Source organism: Phaseolus vulgaris, chromosome 2, assembly GCF_000499845.2.
Source record: "Phaseolus vulgaris cultivar G19833 chromosome 2, P. vulgaris v2.0, whole genome shotgun sequence".
NCBI lineage: Eukaryota > Viridiplantae > Streptophyta > Magnoliopsida > Fabales > Fabaceae > Phaseolus > Phaseolus vulgaris.
In genome coordinates this window covers 11434159-11461894 of record NC_023758.2, presented here as the reverse complement: position 1 = coordinate 11461894, position 27736 = coordinate 11434159, and the positions used below count along the sequence as shown (strand labels likewise).

The 27736-nt window shown below is 34.2% G+C and overlaps 1 protein-coding gene across 1 annotated transcript; it reads left to right on the top strand.

The window, feature by feature from the left end:
• Nucleotides 1–2186: 2186 nt before the first annotated feature.
• On the top strand, nucleotides 2187–17897 carry LOC137810670 (uncharacterized). The gene is made up of 18 exons (XM_068612058.1): nucleotides 2187–2455; nucleotides 2536–2824; nucleotides 4098–4319; nucleotides 5115–5173; nucleotides 13023–13160; nucleotides 14668–14742; nucleotides 14817–14900; nucleotides 14987–15048; nucleotides 15230–15299; nucleotides 15628–15703; nucleotides 15803–15933; nucleotides 16315–16374; nucleotides 16535–16609; nucleotides 16693–16797; nucleotides 16872–16967; nucleotides 17067–17147; nucleotides 17214–17315; nucleotides 17408–17897. The coding sequence occupies exons 1-18, from the start codon at nucleotides 2414–2416 to the stop codon at nucleotides 17474–17476; spliced, it is 1836 nt and encodes a 611-aa protein (XP_068468159.1). The 5' UTR covers nucleotides 2187–2413; the 3' UTR covers nucleotides 17477–17897.
• Nucleotides 17898–27736: the final 9839 nt, after the last annotated feature.

Genomic DNA, 27736 nt, shown 5'->3' with positions numbered 1-27736 from the left:
TTTTTAAAGGTGCATAAGGAAATTATAGGGTGCAGAAAGAATCCTCTTGTTTTATTGACAAATCTGGTCCATTTGTGTGTTAGGATTGATTGGGTAAATCCGTGAGCATTGGGCCGCTTTGGTTAACACTTTGTTTTTTCTGGAACATATTTGGGTGTGTCTTCCTACACCTTACACGGCTGCTTCTTCCTGCACCTCCATACCTTCTTCTCTCACCTCCATATATTTTCGTATTTCCAAAAATGCTCCTCTGTAATATTCCGGATTACATAATCCGGAAGTCATTTTTCAAATTTGTAATTAGCTTCCGGATTCTATAATTCGGAAGTCTTTTTTCATATGCATGATTACTTTCCGGATTACATAATCTGGAAGTCTTTTTTAACTTTCGGATTATGTAATCCGGAAGTCTTTTTTCAAATGCGTTTCCGGATTACATAATCCGGAAGCTATTCTATGAGGGTGACACAAGAAGGATAAAATTGTATTTTCATATTGTGTATGGAGGTGCCAGAAGAAGATATGGAGGTGCAGGAAGAAACAGTCACCTTACACCTTGACAAAGTTCTTTCTAGACCCATCAAATGAGTAAAAAGACAAAAATGGCATATCTATTCTGGTCTCATTTTGGAAAGCTTTTTCCATAATACATTTTAGAAAATTTATTCTGGAAAACACATTCCAAAATGTATTATACGTTTTGGAAATCTTATTGCAGAAATCTTTTACGAAAAATATTTCTGAAAATATTTTCCATAATACTCTTTTAAATTCTAGAAAGGGTATATGAGAATATTCCATAAAAGCTAATCTAGAAGTCATTAAAAAAGGGGTAAAATTTTATTTTTGGATATTGATGGGTGCAGGAAGAACTTTGTCGGAGGACAGGAAGAAACACCCAACATATTTTTACATTCCAAAATTATTTTGCAGAATTCTAAAATTACTTTTCCATGATGAAATTTTGATTTCCGAATTCTATTCTGGAATTTTATTTCAGAACATAATAATATATTTCAGATTTTTTTTTTCTAAATATATTTTTTAAATTCCAGATTTTCATTTTCAAAATGGAAAACATTTTTGGAAAATTAAAAATGTATAGGGTGGAGGTTCAAAAAGTTGGGGCAGTTTCTTGTTGCACCCCTTCATTTTTTCCTGCACCCCCACACTGTTATGCAAAGACCAAACTATCCCTATTATTTTTTAAAAACCCTAAAATGTACTTGAACTATATTTATTCTTTTTGCATTTTAGATTATAAAATCTGGAAAATTTTGGATTGGCACTTCTGGTAAAATTTCAGATCCACCAATCCGTAATTCAAAATATATATTATACATTCAAAATTCATCATTTAAAAAGACATTTCGGATCCACCAATTCATAACAGAAATATGCATTCCAGATTCAGAAATTCATAATTAAAAAAAAAAAATTCCGGATTCACCAATCCGTAACAGAATTAGACTTTTGGATTCAGCAATCCGGAAAACAATAATTTATGCAAAATTTGTTTCTCGAACACTCCCTCATCCGAAAAAATATTCAATTTTAAATTGTTGAATCCGTAGCACACTCCCAGATCCTATTTTCGATAACCACGGTGTCCTTTTTCAAATAAAAGGTTAAGGCTAGTTTCGAGATTTAGAAAATTGTGAGGGTGCAGGAAGAAAAAGATAGGGGTGCAGGAAGAAGAAGCCGAAAGTTGAGTGTTGAAAGCATTTGCCTTATCAGACTGTTTCTTCCTGCACCTTCATATCTTCTTCTGTCACCTCCATACATAACATGAAAATATATTTTTGTCCTTCTTGTGTCACCCCCATAGAGTAGATTCTGGATTATGTAATTCGGAAACTCATTTGAAAAAAGACTTTCGGATTACATAATCCGGAAGTTAGATAAGACTTCCAGATTATGTAATCCGGAAAATAATCATGCATCTGAAAAATGGCTTCCGAATTATGTAATCTAGTAGCTAATTACAAATTTGAAAAATAAATTCCGGATTATGTAATCCAGAATATTATAAAGGAGAATTTTTGGAAATTTAAAAACTTATGGAGGTGAGAGAAGAAGGTATGGAGGTGCAGGAAGAAAGAGTCGCCTTATCGGTGGCTCTTGAATTGGGCCGTGCGAGCCCATTGACTCCCGCAGACAACACACCCAGCTTACCTTTGGTTAATATCGCTGGCAGTAGTTGTAGTAGAGGAGTTGATAGAATAGAAGGCAATAGAACCACCGATACATGCTTCACAGCGACGGACCTTACTCAGCTCCTCCATTCTTCTCTGTTGTATTCAGTCTTCTCACTCTCCGCCAAAATCTCCACAAAATGCCATTTCCTTATTTATATCTCTGATTCCTTCTTTCATCTATCTTCTCTTCTATGCTCCTTCATTCATAACAGGCTATGGCTTTCACTTCCACTCTCTCTCTTTACTCTCACCCGCAGGTAACCAACTCCGTCACTCACACCTAACTAACCGCTCCTCTTTTTCCTTCTTTGTCGTTTAAACCCTAACGCTTTCGCAGGTTCGCCTCCGCAACCAGCGCTTGCAATCTCTAGCCTTCACCGCGGCCGGCGTCGCTCAATTTGCGCCGCTTCCCGCTCTGAACTGTCGGAGAACGCGTTCTCCGAGAGGGCGATTCGGAAGCTTTGTGGTCAGGGCTTCTTCCAGTGTGGAAGGAACTCGCCCGCGCGCCGCCGGTTCTCGCAGAGTCTATCGCCAGTCTCAGGCCAACGCGCCGCTGTCCAGTGCTCCGGTGAAGCAGATTGCCAACGTTGTTGGCCCCTTCGCCGTGTTGGTGGCCCTCACTTTTGGTACCCAGTGCTTAATTTTCCTTTTTTTTGGCTATTTTATTTCGGTACTCTTTTTTAGTCGTTTATACCGTTGCCTGCATTCTGATCTATGATGCATGGAAACTGTGCGTGCCAGTATCGATTTCGAGTAGGCGTATTCCGATTAACTATCACTTTGTTGCTAGACCAACACGTGGTACACTTTCTCTTAACGGTGGTAGGCAATTATGAATTAACATTCCAAAGACGTTTTTTTTTTCTTTCTACGTGACTTTCTGTATCAATGACAGAATTTGGAACCGGATGTTGGTTACTTCTAGCACATTGTCAGTTATAACTTACAAGTACTTTTGGGTGAAAAAAATCAAAGAAGGAAAACTGAGCTGATGTCGTAAGTTAAAATCAAATACACTGAACTTCCATAGAAGCTCTCTCCACTTACTTCTCTAAAAGTTAAGTTTCATGAGTTGATTTTAGTTTATGGAGAAGTAAAATGCATTTTACCCTTATTTTCTTCTGTTACAAGTCATTGGAAGAATTGAAGCAGGCAATATGAGACCTGTAAGAGAAGAAAATAAAGGTAAAACTGACAATTTCGCATAATGCCAATTAGTTTTAAGATGAAAACTGACACATTGGGGGCATATCTCTTCCCATCGGCATAAACATGCTAACATAACAGCAGACTCATGTCATGATTTGGACTAAATTTATGTGAATTTACTGAGTTTAATCCAGTTTGAGTTTGCAAGCTATTTGTCTCATTCTTCTCAATGCAATCATTGAATTTGTTTGCTTCAACTCATTAGCTAAACTAGAATTATAGAAGGCTCAAGTTCTTATAATATATTCACTTGTATTGCAAAGAAGCGAAAACTGCAAAAATTATACATTCCAAGGTCGTATGGTAAGCATTGGTGGTTGAGAAGTATTTGATATGATTTACAGCTGTGGCACCTCTTGTCTCCCTGGAAATTCCTTGTCCCTTTTAATGTTTTGAAGCCCTATTAGTATTAAATACAATTTATTTTAAATTAATATTTTTCCTGTAACCCATTCCCTCTTCCCATGACTCAAGTAAAGAAAATTTTCATGTGTATCTCTCCTACCGAGTATCTAATTCAAGTATCTGACTCTAGTTGGGTATACATTTTGAAATATCCTTGCTTCTCACAATTAATCAGTGTTTTGGTGCTATTAGCATGTTTCTGTTCTTTTTCCTTGTTGTTGCTGCTCTTGTCTTATTTGTTAGATTTCATAATAGTGGTTGTACTAACTTGTTTTCAGCTTACAGTTATCTGGAAATTAGTGGAGAAGCTTCTTGTTCCAGCTCCGAAACAACAATTGAAATCTTCGCCTGTGGAAAGTCAACCCCCTTCACAAGGACTGAAGTGGTCTTTTGCTGCTGGTACAAATTTGTTATCCCAGCTTGGGGCAAAGATTGAGAGACAATCTAAACAGAAGCTCAATGAGTTTGCTCGGGAATTGAGGGCATTTCCTAGTATTGATATGTCAGGTATGCTGGCTGGATTGAAAAATTTATAAATGAGAAAGATATTTATGGTTATCTGGAACACTTTAGATTCAATAATGAAGATTCTTCTTTGATAATTTTTCAAAATAACTTTATTATTTCACCATTTTTAGACTGGATCTGATTCATTTGTTTTCATGAATACCAAAGTTTTTATTGGCTAATCTAATTGATATTGGATTTTCCTCGATCTATAAGACTGTAACATCTTCCAAAGGAAGGTTTGTGTCTCCTTGTTTTTTCTTTCTTTTCAACTTAATTTCCTTTCACACTTTTAGGAATTGATTTGTTAAATAATGTTTTTGGTAATTCAGGAAATACAAAATGATTTGATTTTTGAAATCCTTTTGATTTTTATCAATCTATAAATATACTCATTTTGTGACTGGATTTGATTTCATTTTAGTTTTAATTATTTGATTGACAATTTTGCTGTTATTAGTTTCCCACTTAATCACAATCTTAACAAGGATAATAAAGTAAATTACTTAACTTTTTCTGGGTTACCTGTTATAAAGTAAATTACCTAACTAAATGAATTTCTTTTATTGCTAATATATTTTGTAAAAGAATTTAAACCGTATACATATGATTTGATTTCTAAGTCCAATTAGTTCATTTCAAAACATAAAAAATAATATTTTGATCACTCATAACACACTAGATATTTCTTGCTTCATTGCAGTTGACATGACTATTTTAAAATGTGGGTACCATAGAAATAAATTGACAAATAAAAGCCAAAATAATTTATTTATCGTACTTAAAATTTGGCAGGGCGCAACTTTGGAGATGAAGGATTATTCTTCCTTGCTGAGAGCTTGGCATTTAACCAGGTAACAACTATCCTCCATTTATCATTGCTTTCATATTTTCATTGTATATTTATTGCTTACAGATAAGTTGCCTGTTTTGATACTGTCATTAAACTAATAATGTGTGATGTTACCTACTGTACAGTCATATTGCAGAATTATTTGAGTATTCATTGCTTCAGTTACTAATGAAGAAATCTACTGAACATTGAATCAATTTGAACATCTTTGAAAGCCAAAGATAAGTGTCAATGTAACTATCATATGTCACATGTAATACCTTGCTTAAAAAAGGCACATTTACACAATGGCACGAAGGAAAATCCCAGAATTCGTTTTATTGTTGTGATCCTTTTAACACGTTGAATTATTAAGTGTATATCTTCCCCAAGTATATAACTTAAATCAGAGTGTCATCATGGCTTAGTCAATGTACTTAAGGTTGGAATATTTCAACATTTACTTTAAATAAATCCATCTGTGAGCTTTAGCTAGTTGGTTCGCAGGTTATATGAAGCTGATGTGAGTGTATCTGTAAAGGTCAGTAGAGCTAATACATGTTGAAAGGTGAGATACGAGTCAGTGAATCCATTTAAAAGTATGCAACTTACAGTGGCATGGCATGATGTCTGTTCTTTCTGAGAATGAATCATGCTTCCTAAATCACTTAGTCTTGTAATCTTTCAAGGTCAAGTGTTTTTATGATTGAATGTTTTGGGTTAGATGGTCAGTTAATATCAGTATCTGCAAAGGCACACTTAATGGATTTGGACAGAGGTTCCACTTTTGGTCTGTAAAATATGCTCCAATGAAAGGGTGACAAAAGAGAAATAAATATTTTCTGATTATGCTTGAGTGTATTATCTACCCAGCAGAATGGACTTGTTTTTATTCAAGAGTATTGCAAAGCAATTTACAAGAGAACAATTAAAAGTAATTCCTAAGATTTATTGAACCTAGCTATAATCTCTAGGCTACTTGGAACAAATTAACAAAAGCTCTAATCTCTTGAATATCCTGATTTCCAACACACCCGCTCAAGCTGGAAATTAAATACTTTTCCATTCCCAATTTGCATACCATTCTTTCAAATGTGAACTGCATAATCCTCTGGTAAGAATGTTTGTGAGTTGACTTTGTGAAGGTACATATGGAGTACAAATCAATCTGAATAAAAAATTTCCTTGACAAAATGCTTCTTTAAATCTATGTGCTTTGATCGCTCATCTCAATAGGATTGAGCAATGTTGATAGCTGACTTATCATTTATGTTAGAGTCTTTTAAGTCCATCATGTTTAATCTCCAAGTCTTCTAAAATAACTTTCAACCAAAGTAGGTCATAGTTACCTCATGCCATAGCTTAAAGCTCTGTTCCGGTACAAGATTGAGCCCCAACATTCTGCCTTTTACTCCGCCAAGTAAATAAATTTCCTCCATGAAAGGCACAATATCCAGTGGTGAACCTCCTATTAGTCACAACCTTGCATAGTCAACATCAGTGTAAGAGTCAATAATTGCACAAACTCCCTTTTCTAAGATGTTTGGATGAAAAATTGGTATTGTTCACACAGAATAGTAATCGGCAAAAGAAAAGAACTGAAGCCAAATGAACCTTGAGACAAGTTAGTGATAGCATGGGAAGATCTAATACCAATACAACCACTTGATTATTGCATTCTTTTATTGCTTACTTTTCTCCTTGTAAATTTTTTTGGCTCTCCAACATCTATGCTTCACAAATAATTGCCCATTTAAGAGTGGGATCATCATTAAAAACAAACTCATTTCTCTGTCTACATCATCATCTACTTGCCCCACTAACCTGAGTGCACTCATCAATGTCATTTAGTACCAATGTTGTCAAAATCGTGAGTTTACTCGCATACTCGCACGAGTCAGCAAGTTTGGAGGGCCAACCGATGTGACTCGGCTGATGATCTGGATCGGAGCAGATTGGAGTGCGGCACTGCATGGCTCAGTGGTGGATTGTGATTCGTGCGTGACCATTTTTGATCAAATTAGGTGGAACTTGGATCGCTCCAGTTAAGGCCCAATGTCAGAATTTAAGGCCCAAAAGGTGATATCTCTTCTACAAGAGTGAGAAATCTCCAAAGTGAAAAATCCCCAATCGAAAGAAGAAAGAAAACCAGCTTGTCATCACTCACGCTCGCCACAACGTCGTCGTCTTCATTGTCTTGCTCTCGTCGTTGGTCGCCGTCTCTTGCGCTCACTGCCACTCGTCGATCGCACCACTGTACCCACCTTGGTGTTCTCCTTTTTATAACACGCATGCACCCCTCAAGTCAATTCCCACTCAACAAGTACCAATTGATATTTAATCCACCACAAAGCTTAGAGGTCAAAGAAAGAAAGCAAGAAACAAATTAATTTGAAAACACAGTACCACACAAATGGAATTAAATGTGACACAACTAGAAAGAGTTCAAATGAAATTAGACAAGCAAATAAAAAGGCACTCAAATAATGGATGACACACAAAAGGAACCTAAGGAATAGCACTAGATTTGATTTAAAAACCAAAAACAGCACCACTGAAAAATGTTGTGGTCCAGAATGCGTGACTTTTAAAGATTTATGCTGAGCTGGCTCTTTTGTATTTGCTTTTGAAAATTGATACACAAACAAATCAAGATCTTAACAAACTTTTGGCGTTGGTTTCACAAAAAACGCATGCACCAATTAATTTTAATAATTTTTTTTTAAAATTAGTGCTCAAAACCGCCAGATGTAGCGTCAGGATTGCACACTTTTTTTGTAAGATTTATCTTTTTTTTTCTATTTCTTTTTTTCAACTGATTCTTTTTTTGTTCTTTTGATAACACCTCAATCTAGTGAAATCCAGAGGCTCAGAATTTTCTTATGATGTATTTAATTTTCATAAAACAAAACAGCCAAAACAGATTTGTGAAAACAGGGGATTCTGAAATCTGGAATCAAAAACTGAATGATATACCAACAAAAACACAATGGAATTAGTGTAATGGAATTTGTGTGGATCTAACACACAAATAAGAACTCAAACTAAAATTAAAAAAGCACCAAAGGATCAAAACAAAGCAGATTTCAGATCAAGCATTCAAACAAAAAAAACAAGAAACAAATAAATCAAGAAGAATACTACTAGGATTTGTTGACAAATATGGAAACACATGACTTAAACAAAACTTATGGATTCATAAAATGAAAAGACTCAAGAACATCATATGACCCAAATGAAATTTCGAGCAAGACTCAAATACCTAAAAATAAAAAACAGCAACACAAAGATATCAAGAATCCTACACAAAATTGAAAATAGATTGAAATGAATAAACAAGCATTCAAATCATATTAAAACACAAAAAAAACAAGACAACTTGGAATAAAGATGAACAACTTGGAGAAAGAAGAACTCAAAAAGAAAAATACAAAGAGATACTTATCTCTTGAAGACCATAGCTCATGATACCAAATGATGGCATTGAGCTCTTCTCTTTTGTGGAAATTGGGGTGAATTTGCGGAAGCTTATGGTTGTTGATGGAACAAGGCCTTCCTAGGAAGTATGGGTGCCTTGAAGGTGCATGAGAGTGGGGAATTGGGGAGGTTCGGCCAGCCCCTTTGAAGGGGATGAAGTGAAGATTAAAACCTAGATGCTAGGCAAGGAGTAGTGTATGGCAGCATAACAATACTCTATTCAATCTTACAAAATGAGAGCCAAACACCTCCTTATATAGGATTGGATGGCTGGAATTTGAAGAGCCAAATACAAATGAAATGTAATCTAAATGACATGCAAATGAAGGAGCTCATGGAGGCACATGGAGCACATGGCACATGGGTGCACATGGCACATGGGTGGACATGGCCTTCTAACTTGCACGTGGACGTCATAGATTAGTGGAGAGCTTCTAGAAACCGTAGCTAATCTAGGTTAACTCCTCCTTAATCCTAATTTGCAGAATTTAAACAAAGGTTCATAAGGCTATGCTATTTACACCACAAATAAGACTAAGCTACACTTTGTTGGGCCTTCTTGGACGTCACCCTTCTTGGATGTCAACTCTCTTAGACGCTCCTTGTGTGGCCTAGACGCTTCTTTTGGGTGCCCTTTATGCAAGGTTGGTCCTAAACGCTCTCTTGGTTGCCTTTCATGCAAGGTTGGTCCTAGACGCTCTTTTGGGTGCTTGGTCCTCTTCCATCAGATAAGGTGTTGCACACATTATGTATTGAATATTATTTTTCATATGTTAGTAACTCTTACGAGTCGAGTTACGATCTTTTATCTCCTTTTCGATCCTTTTACGAATTATGAGTTTGACAACATTGTTTAGTACAATATGGTTAATTTCATCCCTAATATTGTATCTTTGAGCAAGTTGTTGGTTATTTTTTATGTTACCAATCATGTCATTTTTTATGGTCAAACCTATTCCTCTTTTTTGAATGACTTTGAATTGTGAATAAGTAAAATGTTAATTAGTTTCTGTTACAGGGTGCATCAATTGTCTAGGTGGCCTAAGTCACAATCGATTTGCAATGCTTGGGTTGCGACACTCTTAACTAGAAAGAGTTGTGCCTTGATATTAGAGCCAATAATTGGTATTAAAGCTAGGGTCATGAGTTCTATTCCTAGTGGGACAATTGTTTAGGAAGATATTGTTGTGGGTTGCACAATTATCCCATGATGTAGACTAGGTGAGTTGAGTTACAATTGAAGAGTTTGATTCCTAGTAGGACAATTGCTAAGAAGGAGATTGTTGCAGGGTGCTTCAATTGTCTTGTGATAGAGGTTAGGTGGGCCAAATCACAATCGAATCGTGACACTTGGGCTACTATTCTCTTAACTAGAAAGAGTTGCACCTTGGTTATAAAATATAAGTTTTGGCCTAATGGTAAGCACTCGATCCAACAATTTCTTCCTACTTTCTGCAAAAATGATGAACCATCAACAATAATTATTACTTGCTCAAATACATTCCAATTGCGCTCACATCCTGATGAGCTACATGTCACCTTAAGATATTTATTCCTAGTGTGTTCAAGTTTGGAGTTGTGTGACCATAATTCTTCCACCATTGAGCTATAAAAACAAAGAAAGTAACTTAATTTAATCTTTATAACTTGGCGCAACTTAGAACACTTAGAATAACTTCTATTAAAGTGTTGAAGTGTCTCATCTAGATCTGTGGCCTTTCTTGATTCTTTGGCAAAATCATCACTAAAGATTTCACTTCCACTTTTATAAAGGGCAACTAAGTTAAAAAAAATTTGTTGCTCATATTTATTTGGCACAAACCACTTGTCTACGCATACAACCCATTGGTAACTTCCAAATCATATTCCATTCTTGGGTTGTTATAATAGAATTATGGTTTCAAAAAGTGACCAACAACATGCAATGGGCGATGAAGTTTATATGTCCATCTATTATCAATAATAGTAAATACATTCTTGTATTTAGTTTCATTGTAATTGAAAGACTTCATTATTGTTTCCTTAGCCTTCTCTATTATGTATCATATATATAACCCATAACTGTGTTTCTTTACACATCCATAAGGCAAAGTACATAAACAAAAGGAGTCATGATTTTGAGAGTAAAAATCACATGATTCCAAAATGAAGGCAAAGATAATTTTTTGTAGCTTCTCTCTCCTTAGCTTCCTTAGGTAACCTGTTCTTGCTCCATTCATCTAAAGTGAACAACTTTCTCAAATTTCCTTTCTTTTTATGCAACCTTTGTGATGATAAATAAGTAGTAGCAAATTGTGTAACCACATGCCTTCTCAATTCCCTCTTATTTGTGAATTGTGTCAACAAACTCAACTACAATGGCTATAGATAAAGCCAACAAGACTAACTCCCCTTTAATTTTCTTTTTTAGTTAAGGAAACTTCCTAATGTCTTCAAACATCAAATCTATGCATGGGTTGCACAAGGAGTCCAATATAGATGGGGTCTTTTCTCCTCCAACACCTTACCAGCTAACACATAATTGCTTTTATTATCTGCTATATCTGGAACAAGATTCTCTTTTTCAATCTACTCCACAAGGGCATCAAGCATCTCAAATAACTTTTCACTTGTCTTCACAAATTTGGTGGCGTCATTATATTTCACATACATTGTTCCTACTCGAGAGTTCACCAAAACATTAATCAAATATTATTGCTTCTGGTCACTCCATGCATCTAACATAATAAAACAATTATATTTTCTCAATTGCATTTTATGATCTTTCAATAATTTCTCAGTGTAATCGATCTCCTTGTTGGGTAGTGGAACTCTAATTTCATAATTTGTAGGAGTTGGCGAATTTGGTCCCATAAGCATTAATAACATCGATCATATCTTGAAAGCCCTTCAATCTTATATGGTTGAGTGACAAGTGTACTTGGTACAAAAAACGGGCAATATATTGATGCATTGATGCCTTTAAATTTTTGTCAGATGCATCTTTGGTACTAGCTTGTGTTAGTTTCTCCTTTTTTCTTTTCTCTATTGCAATAGTTGGATTTCTACAAAAAATATCATTGGCCGCTTTTTTATCACCACTGTTGTCCCCTTATCATTTCTAGATATGGAAATTTCAGCTTCATCGTCACTCATTATTATCATCAGCCGCACTATGTGTAGGATTTATAGAGGAGGTGGGCGCTTTTTATTTATTTATTTTAAATAATTTCCAAAGCTCTTCTCAGACATTCTTTGAAGTCTTGGTGCAAGTTGTAACATTTCCCTTACTTGCCATTTGCTGTTCTTTCGTTCTTGTAATTCTCCCTTTCATAATTTTTCCACAACAATTACAAATTGCATCTAAGATTGATTCATCCATCAGATGACAATGTTTCCAACCCAAGTCATTTTTATTGGATGTTCTTGATCTACCTTGTTCAATTTCCATGGGTTGCTGAAAAATAGGTGATCAAAGGTTTTAGATATTCATAGAATAAGCATTGAGTGGAAAAGAAGAAGAGAAAAAGAAGTTAGGGTGGGTGGGTGGTGCCTGATCAAGAGGAAATATAAAGAAAAAAGAAAGAGGATTTGTGGTGGAACTAAAGGTGGATGTAGCAGCAAGACAATGACAACAAGAGGGAGATGCCAAGATGACAGAGGTGTGAGACAGTGGTGGCAGGACAGCAATGATGCTGAGTGGGACTGTGGTGCCGTTGCACTGGAATCAGAGGAGGCTGCAGCAGCGTGGGGTGAGTGAACTAGAGGAGATTGAGGTGAGGCGCGTCTGGTTATTTTTTGATGTTGTTTGGGTTTGGGTTGGGTTGTATGGCCCAACCTTTTTCAAAAGAACTTATTGGACGGACCCAATATGTATAACCTGGAAATAGAGCATATAAGCCACTACTTCATGATGTCCAATGCGGTTGCCATGAGCCACTATGCAAAACCAATTTGCCACTGCCATGTTGTGGTGCTGCCATGGCCCTTTTTCAATAATGCTGGATACATCTATCATAAATTATCTAGGTTACTTGGAAAAAATAAACATTATAGAAGCTAACATATCTATGAAAATATTCCTATTTCCAACAGAGGATTTGAGAACACATTGGATAGACCAGATTTTCAAATAGAATTATATTGCTTCAGGATCATATATGTTATAATTTATTAATTACCCTTATTTATTTAATTAACTGAGAAATATATAAATTATTAATTTAATACAGTACAAGATTGCACAGAAGCTTGTATATCCTTTATAATCTATATCAGCCAAATCTTGTTTATAGAGAAATTTGCTGTGTGGAAGTTGGGTTTTGGTTCAAAATCTCATTGTGTGATCTATAGTTCATAACAAAGTTTTGGTGCTCTCTCTTTGAACACATGCTAAATATATCTTTTTACAAAAGACTGCAGAGGAAGTTAGTTTTGCTGCAAATGGAATAACTGCAGCTGGGTTGAGGGCTTTCGATGGCGTTCTTCAATCAAACATCACTTTGAAGACTCTTGATCTTTCAGGAAATCTAGTTGAAGATGAAGGTGCCAAGGTCAGTCCCAAGTGTTTCTCTGAATTCAGGATTTGGGTTCATTATTGTTACAGTTCCTTTATTTTATATAATTATTTGAAAGGTCCTCAAAACATATGTTAGGATGATTTTTATGAAAGTTGTGTGTTTATACACTTATGTCAATAACACACTTATGTTCATACACATATGTTTTTGTTAGACAAGAGCCATTTGGGCTTTTAAATGTGGCAGTGTACTTGCCAACATACATGAAGTTCAACCTTTATTTAGTAATTGGGGTGACATCTATTGACCAGTTGGTCACTCAGGCTTTGATACCATGCTCATGATAGATTATAACGATTTAGATAAAGGCTCATGCATTTATTTATATTAGAGGTCCTTATTTTCCTTTATTAATTCATAATCTTCATTATTGTTGTTGTTAATGTTGTTCTTGTTCTTATTATTAAGAGTAAAAAAATTCTTGCTACTTCTTACATGCTTCTGGAAGATGGAGCAATTATGAAAATCCCGATCTTTGTTTTGATCAAGTGCAGTCTTAGTTTATTTTTTTGAACTCTGATATCTCAAAAATGAAAACTTTGTAATGAACTATTCAATTTACATTCTTATTTCTATGTCCGAATAATGTGAAGGAAGGTGGACATCTAGGGGTGGCATGGTAGGCTAACAGCTTGCGATACCTTTGCTTATATAATTCTAGACTACTTTTTCTTTAAACAAGTCATTAAAATTGTTGGCATCGGGCTTTGTTATTGACTGGTCCTGTAATTATCCTTGTTAGCCTTCTAAAATTTCATAATTATTACTGTTGCACAATAAATTGAGTTTGATGTGTATAAATAGCATCTCTGTATTTGCTATTTTTCTTACGTTTATGAGGGTTGTTTTCAATCAAATATAATATTGAATATTATACAAGAAAGAACAAGTCAAATATTTTATTGGAGCCTAGTTAACTGTTTTAGGGTACTATAACTCCTTTGGAATAAGTTCAATCTGTTGCGTATCATTCTTGTGGCTAGTTAGGTATCCATTCAAGTGCAGAGGAGGAGTACAATGGATTATTATAAAACTGACATACATACATAGCCATATTTGTTCACTGTGTGAGCTTGTGTAATCTGCAATCCTATATCAAGCATATGCAGGATGGCATGAATAGCTATGTATGAGCTTGTGTAATCTGCAATCCTATATCAAGCATATGCAGGATGACATGAATAGCTATGGCGCAAAGATCCCCTCTGAAACTGTAATTCCTAGTATATATTCATTTCTCTTTTGCCATAAAGAACCACGGTGTAAAGATTAAGAAGCTTATAGCTTACGTAGCTAACCATGATGATTATTAGAATTGTGTTTGAGATATGTTTATAACCCATCTCTATCCTCTCTCAAACAGATAAAAGACTATAACTTTGTTGACAGTTAGTGCTGATCATTGATTCATTGTCATATACTTATGTATAAATATTGTTTTTAACTGTTGACTCTTAATATCCTTGTTCACTCTTCACAGTGCTTATGTGACATATTGGCGAATAACTCTAGCATTGAGAAGCTCCAGTTAAACAGTGCTAACTTGGGTGATGAGGTTAGCTTGGTGATTCGTATTTGTCATAGAATGGCTACCAAATGGAACTAAGAAATGCTAACTGTATTATGCAGGGTGCAAAAGCTATTGCTGAAATGTTGAAGAAAAATTCAAGTTTGCGGGTTCTTGAACTGAACAATAACATGATTGAATATTCTGTATGGAATTTACCTAAGCTTATTCTAAGAGCGTAGAAGTGAGTGTCCAAATATTATTTTAATTTCTTTCTTGGAAATGGAGGCAGGGATTTTCAAGTCTGGCTGGAGCACTTCTTGAGAATAACAGTATACGAAATATACATCTCAAGTGAGTAAGATTGTCACATTAAGTATTCTCCCCAAAATTTTGAAGAAGTAGCAGTTTAATTTATGATCTTCATGCTTTTGATGTTACAATTCCCTTGGAATTGTTTTTGAGTAGATCTTTATGCTCATTACTTTATTCTTTTCCTCTTTTGTGAATTCTTCCAACATTATCACTATTCAAGTGGCAATTATGGTGGTGCTTTGGGGGCTAATGCATTGGCTAAAGCACTTGAGAGCAACAAGTCGTTAAGGGTACTATTCTTGTTTTCTTTTGGATGAAATGCTCAACATTTCATTCACTCTTTTAAGTTCTTGGTATAGCTTTCAGAATTCCCACCTTTTCCACTAGATCTAGTTATCTTATCCAGTACCAAAACATGTACTGTATAGAACACAATGTTATCATGAATTTTCATACAGAACATCTGAAATTCCAAAACGTATCTTGGAAAAATTGAGAGCTAACGCTTCAACATTTATGATCTTGTCACAATTACAAAATGTTGCTGCATCTTCTAGAAAAATATTTGGCTGCAGCTTAAACAATAACTATTTACCCTGAACTTTAATATATGGACAGGAACTTCATTTGCATGGAAATTCTATTGGAGATGAAGGAATCCGATCTTTGATGGCGGGATTATCTTCACATAAAGGTTAACTTGTACTAATGTCTGATCTTGACTGTCATTTATGCTTCCACAATTCCACTTTAGTGTTATACAATTAACTGACAAGCAGTATTTGTTCTAAAGGGAAACTTACACTTCTAGACATAGGCAACAACTCGTTAACAGCTAAAGGTGCATTCCATGTCTCTGAGTATGTTAGGAAGTGCAGAAGCCTGTTGTGGTTGAACCTTTACATGAATGACATTGGTGATGAGGTATTCTGTCCCCTATTTCACACGAGATTATAAATCTTGATATTGTGTCACAGTGTGAGGTCATACAGTAATTAGGATCCTTAAGATGTTTAAGTATTGTTTTTTCCATAACTTATCAGTATAATTTGCATGCCATTCTGTCAAAATATCACGTATATGATGCATAAACTACCAAGTATATGAATAGTAAATTGATGTGTATAACTCAGAATAATCATGCGTCACCGTGTATGTCCAAATTGCAATACCTGCGAAAACTTATGTTTTGGTTTTCCCGCAGTAACAACTGCTACAACAAAATTAATAGTTCTGCAAAGACAGATTTTTAAGAGGACAGTGAGTTCTGATTATATTCATTAACTGGTTGTGTATAATTTTCAGGGAGCTGAAAAAATTGCAGCTGCTTTAAAGGAAAATCGGTCAATAACAACATTGGATCTGGTAAGAAGAGATCCTATTTTGCTTCCTTAATGTTTTCTCTTTGTACATGGCTTGTTACTCCCCTGCTCTGGTCATTTAACAAAAGAAAAAACAAAAGCATCGAGGCTGTAATGTAATACTATTGCTTGGGACATGACTTGTCTGAGTGCAAATATTGCAGGGTGGAAATAACATTCGTGCTGGTGGTGTTAATGCCGTTGCTCAAGTTTTAAAAGATAATTTAGTTATTACCACTGTAAGCCTCATCAGTTATTTAGTTTCTCATCTTTGTCTAATTGTCTTTTCTATACGCTAATACAGATTTTGTCTCATTCTTAGTTGGAGCTTAGTTATAATCCCATTGGACCAGACGGAGCAAAGGCCTTGGCTGAAGTCCTTAAGTTTCATGGGAACATAAAAACCCTTAAGCTTGGTTGGTGCCAGGTAAACTTTTTTCCATGAACTACCCGACAATTGTTTGTTATAACTTTTATTTGTAACACAGAATAACTTTATAGATAGGAGCAAAAGGGGCAGAGTTCATTGCAGATGCTTTAAAATATAATACCACAATATCAATTTTGGATTTGCGAGCGAACGGACTACGAGATGAAGTTTGTTTTCAGTACCTTGAATCATTTTTCCCTTTAATCTCTTTTTTCCTTCGCCACTCAATCTGAGTATGTTATTATTTTATGAATCAACTACTGCAGGGTGCACAAAGCCTGGCTCGCAGCTTGAAAGTGGTTAATGAAGCTTTAACCTCTCTAGATTTAGGATTTAATGAAATAAGGGTACGGATGTTGTTTTTTTTGGTTCCTAAAGAAATTATATTGTCTCTAATGTTGTCTGATTCACAGGACGATGGAGCTTTTGCTATTGCTCAAGCACTGAAGTCTAATGATGATGTAGCTGTCACATCCCTTAACATTGCAAGTAATTTCCTTACAAAATTTGGGCAGGTGATGTATATTGTGGTATTGCTATTATTTTTGCTCAGTTCTACCGTTCATTTTATTTTATTTTCATGCGTCTGAATATACTTCACATGTAGGGTGCCTTGGCTGATGCAAGAGACCATGTCTTGGAGATGACCGAAAAGGAAATCAACATCTTCCTCTAGAAGACATTATATTCTGCAATAATATTTTTTTAGAAACTAGAGCAATTTTTTAGTTTAATTTTGCATATATGCTGCCGGCAAGTACTGGTAAGAACTCGTCATATCAAAATTTTGAGTTCTAACCATTTCATTGAGGGAAATATAGAAATTTGTGTGCACTGAAGCCTTGAATTGTTGATCTTGAAACCGTTACAACGGTTGGATGATATAGTTGACAACAATAGTGATAGCTTATCATGCAAAGGTACCACGTGTAGGTGTAGTTTACCTTTGCCAGCAGTAGATTTTTCCTCGTACCTTAGTTGGCAAATTATGTAGAGTTGTCAAATGGAAGTTTTAAGATCATTTTTGTATAATTGATTTATTATGTGGCTAATTTTGTTGCATTCCAGCGTGTGGGCGGATGCTCATTCGAGTTAAATTTGTTTCCAGCTCTTCTATGAACCTCGTGTACTTCGGTAATGTGTTGGATCGATGCTCGACTTGCATATTATTAAATTAGTGCCATCAGTTAAGGTTGAAATAAAAATAAAGAACTGCGCTTTCCATCTCTAAAGAGGACTGCACTTTACAACTGACAGCAAAAGGTTAATGAATGATGGATTGGATATTTTGATTCATTCTTAATCTAATTCTTTAATTTTCATGAAATTTGTCTAACTTTCTAAACTAAAAATTATTAATCAAAATTTAATAGTCAAGCAATTTCAACACAGGTGATCTCAAAATATATTAAAATTAGATTTAATTAAGTTTTAAGTATCTTATAATTTTAAATACTTTTAATTAAACTTTTATTAAAATTACTTTTTTATTGAGTAATCAAAATACTTTATTGTTTGATTCTAATATAGTTTAAATATTTTACTGTTCGATTCTCTTTGATAATGGAATGATGTAACTATTATTTTTATGTTCTCATATCTAATTCATTGATCAATTTGTGTTTGTCTACTCGAATCTTTTCTAACTAGTATGTTAACTTGCTCTTTTGTTCTCCAAAAGTGAGTTGAGTGATAAGTTGAAATAAATTGGAGATATGAATAAGTTAATTGCCTAGTTTGAGACAGAAAAATACAACTAAATGAATTGGAGAGATGAATAAGTTAATTGTCTAGTTTGAGAGGAACATAGAAGTAACAACTACGTAGTAAAATCAAATGATAGGTATATTAACACAAAAATAAAAAAATATTTTAGACACTAATTTATAAGATATTTAAAATTTTAAACTTTTAAATGATTAATTTTGGAAATTTTATTTTAACAATGACAAATTACAACTATTAACAATATTCCATAAAATTAAATGCATATAAAAAGTGAACATTTTTATATGCTTCTAGTGAAACTTTAATTTCTTTTTCAGCACTTCTTTCCCAACTATATAAATTTAGAAGAAAAAAAGACCACTTATTAAATTAATATTTAGTAAAACTTAATTCTATTCAATTTAAAAAGTTCCAAAGTGACTCAAGGACACATGCACTTTGTCGAACATATACATTGATGAAGACAAAACAACTTTCATAACTAAGGGATCTAATTCTTGTTATAAAGTTATGGCGTTTGAGTTAAAAAAATGTTGGTGCAGCGCATCAGCATCTCATGGACGAAGTCTTTAAGGAACTGATTGGTGAGATAATGGAGGTATATGTTGATGATATGGTGGTCAAATTGGTAAAGACAGAGGATCACCCTGCCCATTTGGAAAGAGTTTTCAACAAGGTTAGGAAGCATAACATGCGTTTTAACTCAAAAAAAATGTTTTTTTAGAGTTAGCAGAGAAAAACTCCTTGCCTTCATGATCACCTAGTAGGGAATAAGAGTTAATCCTGATAAGTAAGAGACAATCTTAACTATGAGAAGTCCAAGTAATGTAAAGGAGGTCTAATGTCTTAATACGAAACTTGTGGCACTATTATGGTTTCTCCCTAAACTTGCAAAGAAAGCAAAACCCTTCTTTAGTCCCCTCAAAGGAACAAAATAGTTCGAGTGAGATGTTAAATGTGAAAATTGTTTTAGAATATAAAGAGAGATATCTCCTCACTATCGATACTTATAAGTCCATCGCTCCATTAAACTTTTTTACTATACTTGTCAGTCTCCAACTTGGCCATAAGTTCCATACTTGTTCACGAAGAGGGTAGAAAGTGTAGCAATAATTGACTTCAGAAAGTGGTTGAATGGAGCTTGAACTTAAATCGAAAATCTAAAGATAAAGTAAAACAACATCTAAGAAGAGAAGTAAAGAGAAGAGAAAAGTAGACACAAATTTATATTGGTTCACCTTACTACTTGGGCTACGTCCAGTCCCCTTAATAAACCACTTAAGAGCTTTTTACTAACCAAAATCACTTTGGTTACAACGAGTTTCAATACCTCTCCAAGAACAATTATTCTGACATCTCAAGGTATACTGAGTTTCATCACCTCTCCAGGAACAATTATTTTAACCTTTCCAAGTACACCAAGTATTCTACATATTCCTGGTATAAGTACTCTCACCTTTCCAGGTACACCAAGTAGTCTACCTCTCCAAGTACATGTATTTTCACCTATCTAGGTACGTCAAGTATTCTACACCTCTCTAGGTACAAGTATTCTCACCTCTCCAGTCCTAATATCCCCCTGAGACTAAGAGCTCTCAAGATATGAGAAAAACGCTCTAAAAAAAGAGAGCAATCAAAGCTCATTGGGTATACTTCACAAAGTGAAGAATTTATAATGAATAACTCACAACTCGAATGACTAGACGCTCTATATCAAATATAATATTTGTAATCTGTACAAAATGACTTTCTTTTGTGTTCTTGTAAACTTGTATTCCTATTATATATACTTTTGTGTTTTTGTTATTTGACTTCTAGCCCTTTATATAATTTTTGAAAAGATCGCTGGAAGTTGAATTTGCACTTCATCATTTTGGTATTAGACACTCCAAAAAGAAACTCTTATTATGAAGACTTTGAAAACCTTTCTTTTACTTATATATATTTGAACGTAGAAGCTTGAACCTATTATCTAGGTTTGCTTGCTCTCCCTGTACTCATTGTTCTAGCTTTAGATGCACTCCAAGAGAAAACTTTTGATCTGAAGATGTCTACACATTTCGAGTGTTTACGTGTTGATGTTGAATTTCAAAATTCTTCTATATTTTTATATCTAAAAAGTTGAAGCTTAATTATTCCAATCTTTAAGTTTGCTTGAATCTTGTACTGTAGCACCTTAGTTTTATCTCAAACGTTCTATAAGGAAAGTTTTTATTTGATCTAAATTCATGTCTTTAGTGTTGTAAACAATTTCGGAAACAATTTGAATATTATAACCAATAATAATAATCATTAAAATGAATAAGTAATATCATATACATTTAATTTAAGAATTCCAATTTAAAAAACCTTCTATACAAGAAACCTACTGCTAACATAACTTCAAAAAAAGTCTGTATAAACAATAAATGTTGAAGTAAATAAAACTTTAACTAAGATTTAATTCTCAAACTTAATTTCTAAATCAGATTGAATCTATAATCAAACATGTCTTTTTGTTATTAAAAAACTTTTTTGTTTACTACCGTGTTTTTGAAAACTTTTCAATATTAGCTTCGATTGTTGATGGCTCATGAAGAACGACTTGAACGGTATAAAACTCAAAATCAACTTTTGCCTCAAGCTCATCTTACGTCTACTTGATCTTCATCCAACCCTCTGTCTAGGCCCATGAATGGGTTCCAAACTTCTCTGAATTGTGGTTCACGACCCCCTTTCACACACAACAACAATAAACGCTTTAATGGCCCTCGTCCTCCTCCAAAGAATTCTTGGACTGCATCTTCCGTGCCCAATTCGTCTTTCTCCGCTCGCGTTCGGTGTCAACTATGTCAGAAGTTTGGTCATACAGATCTGAAGTGTTGGCATCGATTTGATACTAATCTTTCTTCTCATATTAATGCTAATTCTTCTCAATTTTATTCTTCAGATAATGACTCCGGTGAGCCATCTTTGTTGGACACTCTATCTACTCTTAGTGGCCCTCTTTGGTACCCGGATAGTGGTGCTACTCATCATATAACCAATGACAGTAATGTATTCTCTTCTAAAATTCCCTACACTGGATCTGCAGTGGTTCAACTAGGTAATGGCACAAGTATGCATATATGTCACATTGGCTCTGCTAAGTTTACTAATCCTACCACTATTCTGATTACATAATTTGTTGCATGTACCTTCTATAAATAAGAATCTCATGAGTGTCTCTCAATTTGCAAAAGATAATAATAGTGTCCATCAATAATAGTGTTTATTTTTAGGTTTTTCCTAACCACTGTTTTGTTAAAAACCAGGATACCAAGGAGATAATCCTCCAAGGAAAAGTTAAAGATGGCTTATATGTTTTTCATACAATGCAATGTTCCCTCAAACCTTCTATTTCCAATACCACTTTCAATCCTACATCTTCTACTTTTCAGTTGTGGCACTCTAGGCTAGGACATGCTTCCTCTATAATTGTTCATAATGTGATGAAACTATGTAATGTTATTGGTCACAAATGTGCTATAGCTAAATCTCATCAGCTTCCTTTTAATGATTCTCTTACTGTTTACACTAAACCGCTTCAATTGGTTTTTATTGACATTTGGGGACCTTCTCCTGTTTCCTCTTCTAATGGATCCAAATATTATATTGCCTTTCTTTATGCTTTTTCACGTTATACATGGCTTTATCTTTTGCACTCAAAATCCCAAGTTATGAATGTCTTTATTCAATTTAAGTTGTATGTTGAAACTCAAATTGGTCACATTTTAAAATCAATTCAGATTGATAATGCAAAAGAATTCTTATCTCTTAAACCTTATCTTGCTTCTCATGGTATTCATCACCATCTCATTTGTCCACACACACATGAGCATAATGGCTCAATTGAGCGCAAACACAGGCATATTGTTGACATGGGTCTTTCTTTACTTGTTGATGCATCTTTACCTCTCAAATTTTGGGGTGAATCTTTCTCTTCTACTGTTCATATTATTACCAATTTGCCTACACCTGTTTTACTTAATAAAAGCCCTTATGAAACGTTGTTTTCACATAAACCAAATTATAATTTTTTAAAGGTTTTCGGTTGTGCTTGCTACCCGCTTTTAAGACCATATAATCAACATAAGTTTGATTTTCGTTCTTCTTTGTATTTGTTCTTAGGTTAGAGTACTCGTAACCAAGGTTATATTTGTTTACAACCTTCTGGAAAAATTATTTTATCTCGTCATGTGCTTTTTAATGAGTACATGTTTCCTTATTCTTTATTTGATAATCCTTTTCTTCTAGTTCTTCTCCTCATGTTACTTTCATTAATCCTTTAATTGTCATTTCCCTTTCTCCTTTTGTAATTGACATTCCATATGTTGCTCATGATAATGTTACTAATACTACTTTTGATAATTTATCTACTAGCCATTGACCTGTTTCTGCTAGTACCTCACCTTTTTTTGCAGGCACCATACCTTCTTCTTCTGAACCACATCCTAATAGTACTAATATTCACCTGATGATAACTCGTGCTAAGGCTGGCATCTACAAACCCAAAGTTCTTTACACCTCCACTACTCAATAGGATTTAGAGCCAACTACATACAGACAAGCCATGCAACAACCTCCCTGGTTACATGCCATGAAAGCAGAGTAAGCAGCCCTGCTAGACAACAAAACCTGGACGCTTACTCCCTTACCTCCTGGTGTAAATCTTATTGGTTGTAAGTGGGTTTTTAAATGTAAGTTTAATGATGACGGTACTCTACAACAACATAAAGCAAGAATGGTGCCAAGGGGTTTCATCAATGTGATTTCACTGACACATTCAACCCTGTTGTCAAGCCAACTACTATAAGAGTTGTTCTCACTATGGCATTGTCTGCACGCTGGCCTATACATCAACTTGACATAAACAATGCTTTCTTGAATGGACATCTTGCTGAAGATGTCTACATGCAACAACCTTCTGGTTTCTCATCCACTGACTCCACTCTTGTTTGCAAGCTTCATAAGGCGATTTATGGCTTAAAACAAGCCCCACGGTCTTGGTTTCCTAAACTCTCAAACATTCTTATTAGTTTGGGTTTTCATTCCTCTAAAAGTGATTCATCTCTTTTTCTACGTTTTACACCTAATGACACTCTCATTATTCTTATTTATGTTGATGATATCATAGTAACCGGAATCTAATTTAATTAAATGTTTTATTGCACAGTTAAGTGACAACTTTCCTTTGAAAGATCTAGGCAAACTACACTATTTTCTGGGTATTCAGGTAGCTTGGCTTGTTGATGGATATCTTCATTTGTCTTAAACAAAATACATCAGATATCTTCTCCAATGTGCTGCAATGTTGGACGCCAAGCCACAACCTATACCAATGGTGTCAACTTCACGATTAACCATTGATGGCTCTACAGCTATTGAAAATCCAACTATGTATCATTCCATTGTCGGAGCTCTTCAGTATATCACTCTCTCGCCCTGAACTTCTCTTTTTAGTTAACAAAGTCTGCCAATTTATGCACTCCCCTCGCCTACATCATTGGAAAGCAGTCAAACAGATTATTCGCTATCTTGCGGGTTCCTTATATCATGGTCTTCTCCTTCGTCCCATCATTGACTTCTCCATCATTTCCTTCAATGACTTTGATTAGGGCTATGATCTCGATGACTGGAAGTCAACAACAGGTTACTGTATATATATTGGTCGCAATCTGGTTTCATGGTTGTCTCATAAACAAAAGGTTGTCTCTAGGAGTAGCACTGAAGCAGAATACAGAAGTGTTGCGGCTGCTCTTGCTGATATCACTTGGCTTCAGTCCTTATTCACTGAGCTTCGTTTTCCAGGTTCTATACCAAAGATATATTGTGACAATTCTGGAGTTATTCTTCTTGCCTCTAATCCAGTTCTCCACTCTAAAACAAAGAACTTTGAGCTTGATCACTTCTTTGTGCGTGATCGTGTTCAACAACAACGCCTCTCTGTTGTTCATCTTCCTTCTCAAGATCAGATTGTTGATTTGCTGACAAAACCAATATTTGGTGCTATGTTTCTTAAGTTTAGAAGTAAACTCATGGTTGAACCTATTTCCACAATAAGTTTAAGGGGAGATATTAAGAAATAGATTTGTTAGTTTATTTTGGTGGATCTTTCTCTCTCTGTTATATATATTGTTTTATCTCTTCTTTGTAAATATATATTTTCTTCAATAATAATCAGTTTCTTCTATGTGCACTCAATCTCACATCGTTACATTGAATTGAATTATTTAATTCTAATTAATGGTTTCCAATTTCTAATTAACCATATTTACATACCACTTAAATCATCGTGAACATTAGCAAGTCAAAGTTTTGCTACACATGATTAAGATATAGTGTGAATAAAGTGGAATTAATTTGAACTTAAAATGAATAGAATGAATTGATTTTATAGGTTGATGTTAAATTAATAATATAGCTTACGAAGCAAGAAGATTTATAATTTGTAGCATGTGATGTAATATAGCAAAAGGGACATGTCTTTGCATTCACACTTAAAAGGGACACTAAAAAACCATAGCAAACATTCTGTCATATGAAAATACATTAGTCGTCAATTTGGTCCTCTGATAATAAATACACACAAAAAAACTCCTTAATTTCACTTATTTAAAGTTAAATGGATATTTCAATATTAATCATATTCAATTTAGTCTCCAACACATCTTCCATACACATAACTTTAATATTTAAAATACTTTTAAGCTAAATAAAACAAACTTGTTACACTTCAACTAATTTGTATGCATAAAATTTCAAGGAAGTATGAACCAAAAAGAAAGTTGAACAGCTTGCATCAACTAGAGCAACTTTTGCTACCGCAACTACACTTTCTGTTATGCAAAGACCATGACAACCATAACCCTGAGAATCAGACATAGCTAGCTAAGAACACATTTTTCTATTGCTTTACATTTAACTTAGAGAGTCTAAGAAGAAATATGAGAGAAATACAATAGATATAGAACCTTAATTGTTCCATTAGTAACATGCAGGTCTGCAAACTTTAAAATAACATGAAATAAGAATTCAACATTTTTCCTATACTAACAAAAAAGTATGAGATTGAGAGTCATGATAATTAAAATAAAATAATAACATCATTGTAGAATATTTTCATATTATATTCAATCCCCTCCACTCCTCACCCTAAAAAACCAGAGCAATCATTCGATCATATGAAAATACATTAGTCATCATTTTAGTTCACTATTATGTATTAGTTATTCGTTTATACAAATTTATTATGTATTATGCATTGTTGTGCAGATCATAAAATCAAACCAAAAGGAAAATAGGAAATGAAAAGACCTCGATTAGAGCGAGTCATGATGAAAGCGAAACTGCCCAAACTGAAATGAAGATGTTTGGGTGAAAAAGTTTTATGTAGAAACATAACAACATTTAATGGACATACTACTAAGTTTACAAAGATTGAGGAATCTTTCTATTATATGGTATAAAGTACATTCACTTTCACTTTTACAATTTATTATTATGTTAAACTTGTATATACTTTGAGTATTCAGTGAAATCAAGAAATACATAATGCACAATAACTATATATAATCATGTCATGTTGGTTGGAGACCTATGTTTCCTCTTTTCTTATCTTAGTACATTGCCAAGTTTGGAAAATAGTCGTTGATTTACAAAATTAATCGCAATCATACCATGATTCATCAAAGGCTATTAAGCATTATGTAAAGAGGAGCAAAGTAGTGAATCGCACTCATAGTATGTATTAGTGAATAGATACTATTATACATACTATGAGTGCGATTCACTAATACATACTATTAAGAATTATGATGAGTAAGTCTCACCGTGAAGCCACCATACTTCATATGAAGTTCAACATTGCATTAAGGTGGAAGGGGACTACCAGGAAGAATTTCCTCTAAAGAGAATGTAGACTTAGTACATATAGAAATAACTTTCTGCATGGAGAAAAATGTACACCCTTCCAGATTCTAACAAAGTGCACACATGATAAGTTGTTAACATAATCTAGTTAAACCACTTTATGTGATGAATTACAAATGTTTAAGAATTACTGGGAGACTGAAAAATTACAAAAGATGGGGGGAGATTTTTTTACCAAACTATTACCTAACTCTCACTTTGTTCCTAAGGGTTTGTTCCTCCGAGTTTAGCAAGTCATCATAATGAAAATAATTTGAAGCCGAAGTCATAGCAATATTCATCATACTCAAATAATATCTAGTTAAACATAATAAATAAAAAATAGCAACATTTACAATGGACATACTACCAAGATTACCGAGATTGGCAAATCTATTATATGGTGTAAAGTACATTCACTTTTACTTTTACAGTCTATTATTTTGTTAAATTTTTATATATTTTGAATATTGAGTCAAATAAATAAATAGATAATGCACACTAACTATATATAATCATGTCATGTTGTTGTCTGGTACTGTTGAAGACCAATGTTTTCTCTTTTTCTTATCTTAGTACATTTCCAAGTTTGGGAAATAGTCACTGATTTTTTTTTTCATTAGTTTCTTGAAAGAGTTCTTTATTTTATTTTCTTTTGTTAATTCTACAATGTCACCGAACTTCAAATTTTCATAAAATTATATTTACAAAATAATAACAAACTTAAAAAAATTGGTTAGTACTGTAACGGAGACAAGATGGTTTGACAGGAAAGTAGTTCGTTCTAATAGTAAAGTTCATACATTTTAGAAAACAACTAACCTTACTAGCTTTTGAGAGGAACTCATATACATCTCTCAATGTTGCTTTCATTGGCATCTGAAATCACCAGAGCAAATATACAATCATCGAAAAAATGCCAAATATCAAAATAAGTAAAAATTAAAAAATAGGGTCACCCAACCAACCTGGTAGGAAAAATCAACACTTTAGTTCCTTTCTGAATCTACCTCGGTTGAACAGCCTTTTGTAACACACACAAAAATTTAGTATTAGAATAAATAAATAGAAACTTGGAAAAAAAATACTACATTGACATTTATAAAATTTAAATGACACATAAAAGAAAGCACTGAAGGATAACAAATGAATTTTCAGTGAGTGATGCCTTGAGAGAAGAAGTCACCGGATATTCCTCGATTGGCCAAAAAAATGAATGAATCCTCCTTTTTTTCTTTGTTCCTAGAAACCACAATGTCACACAAGAAACTCACAACTA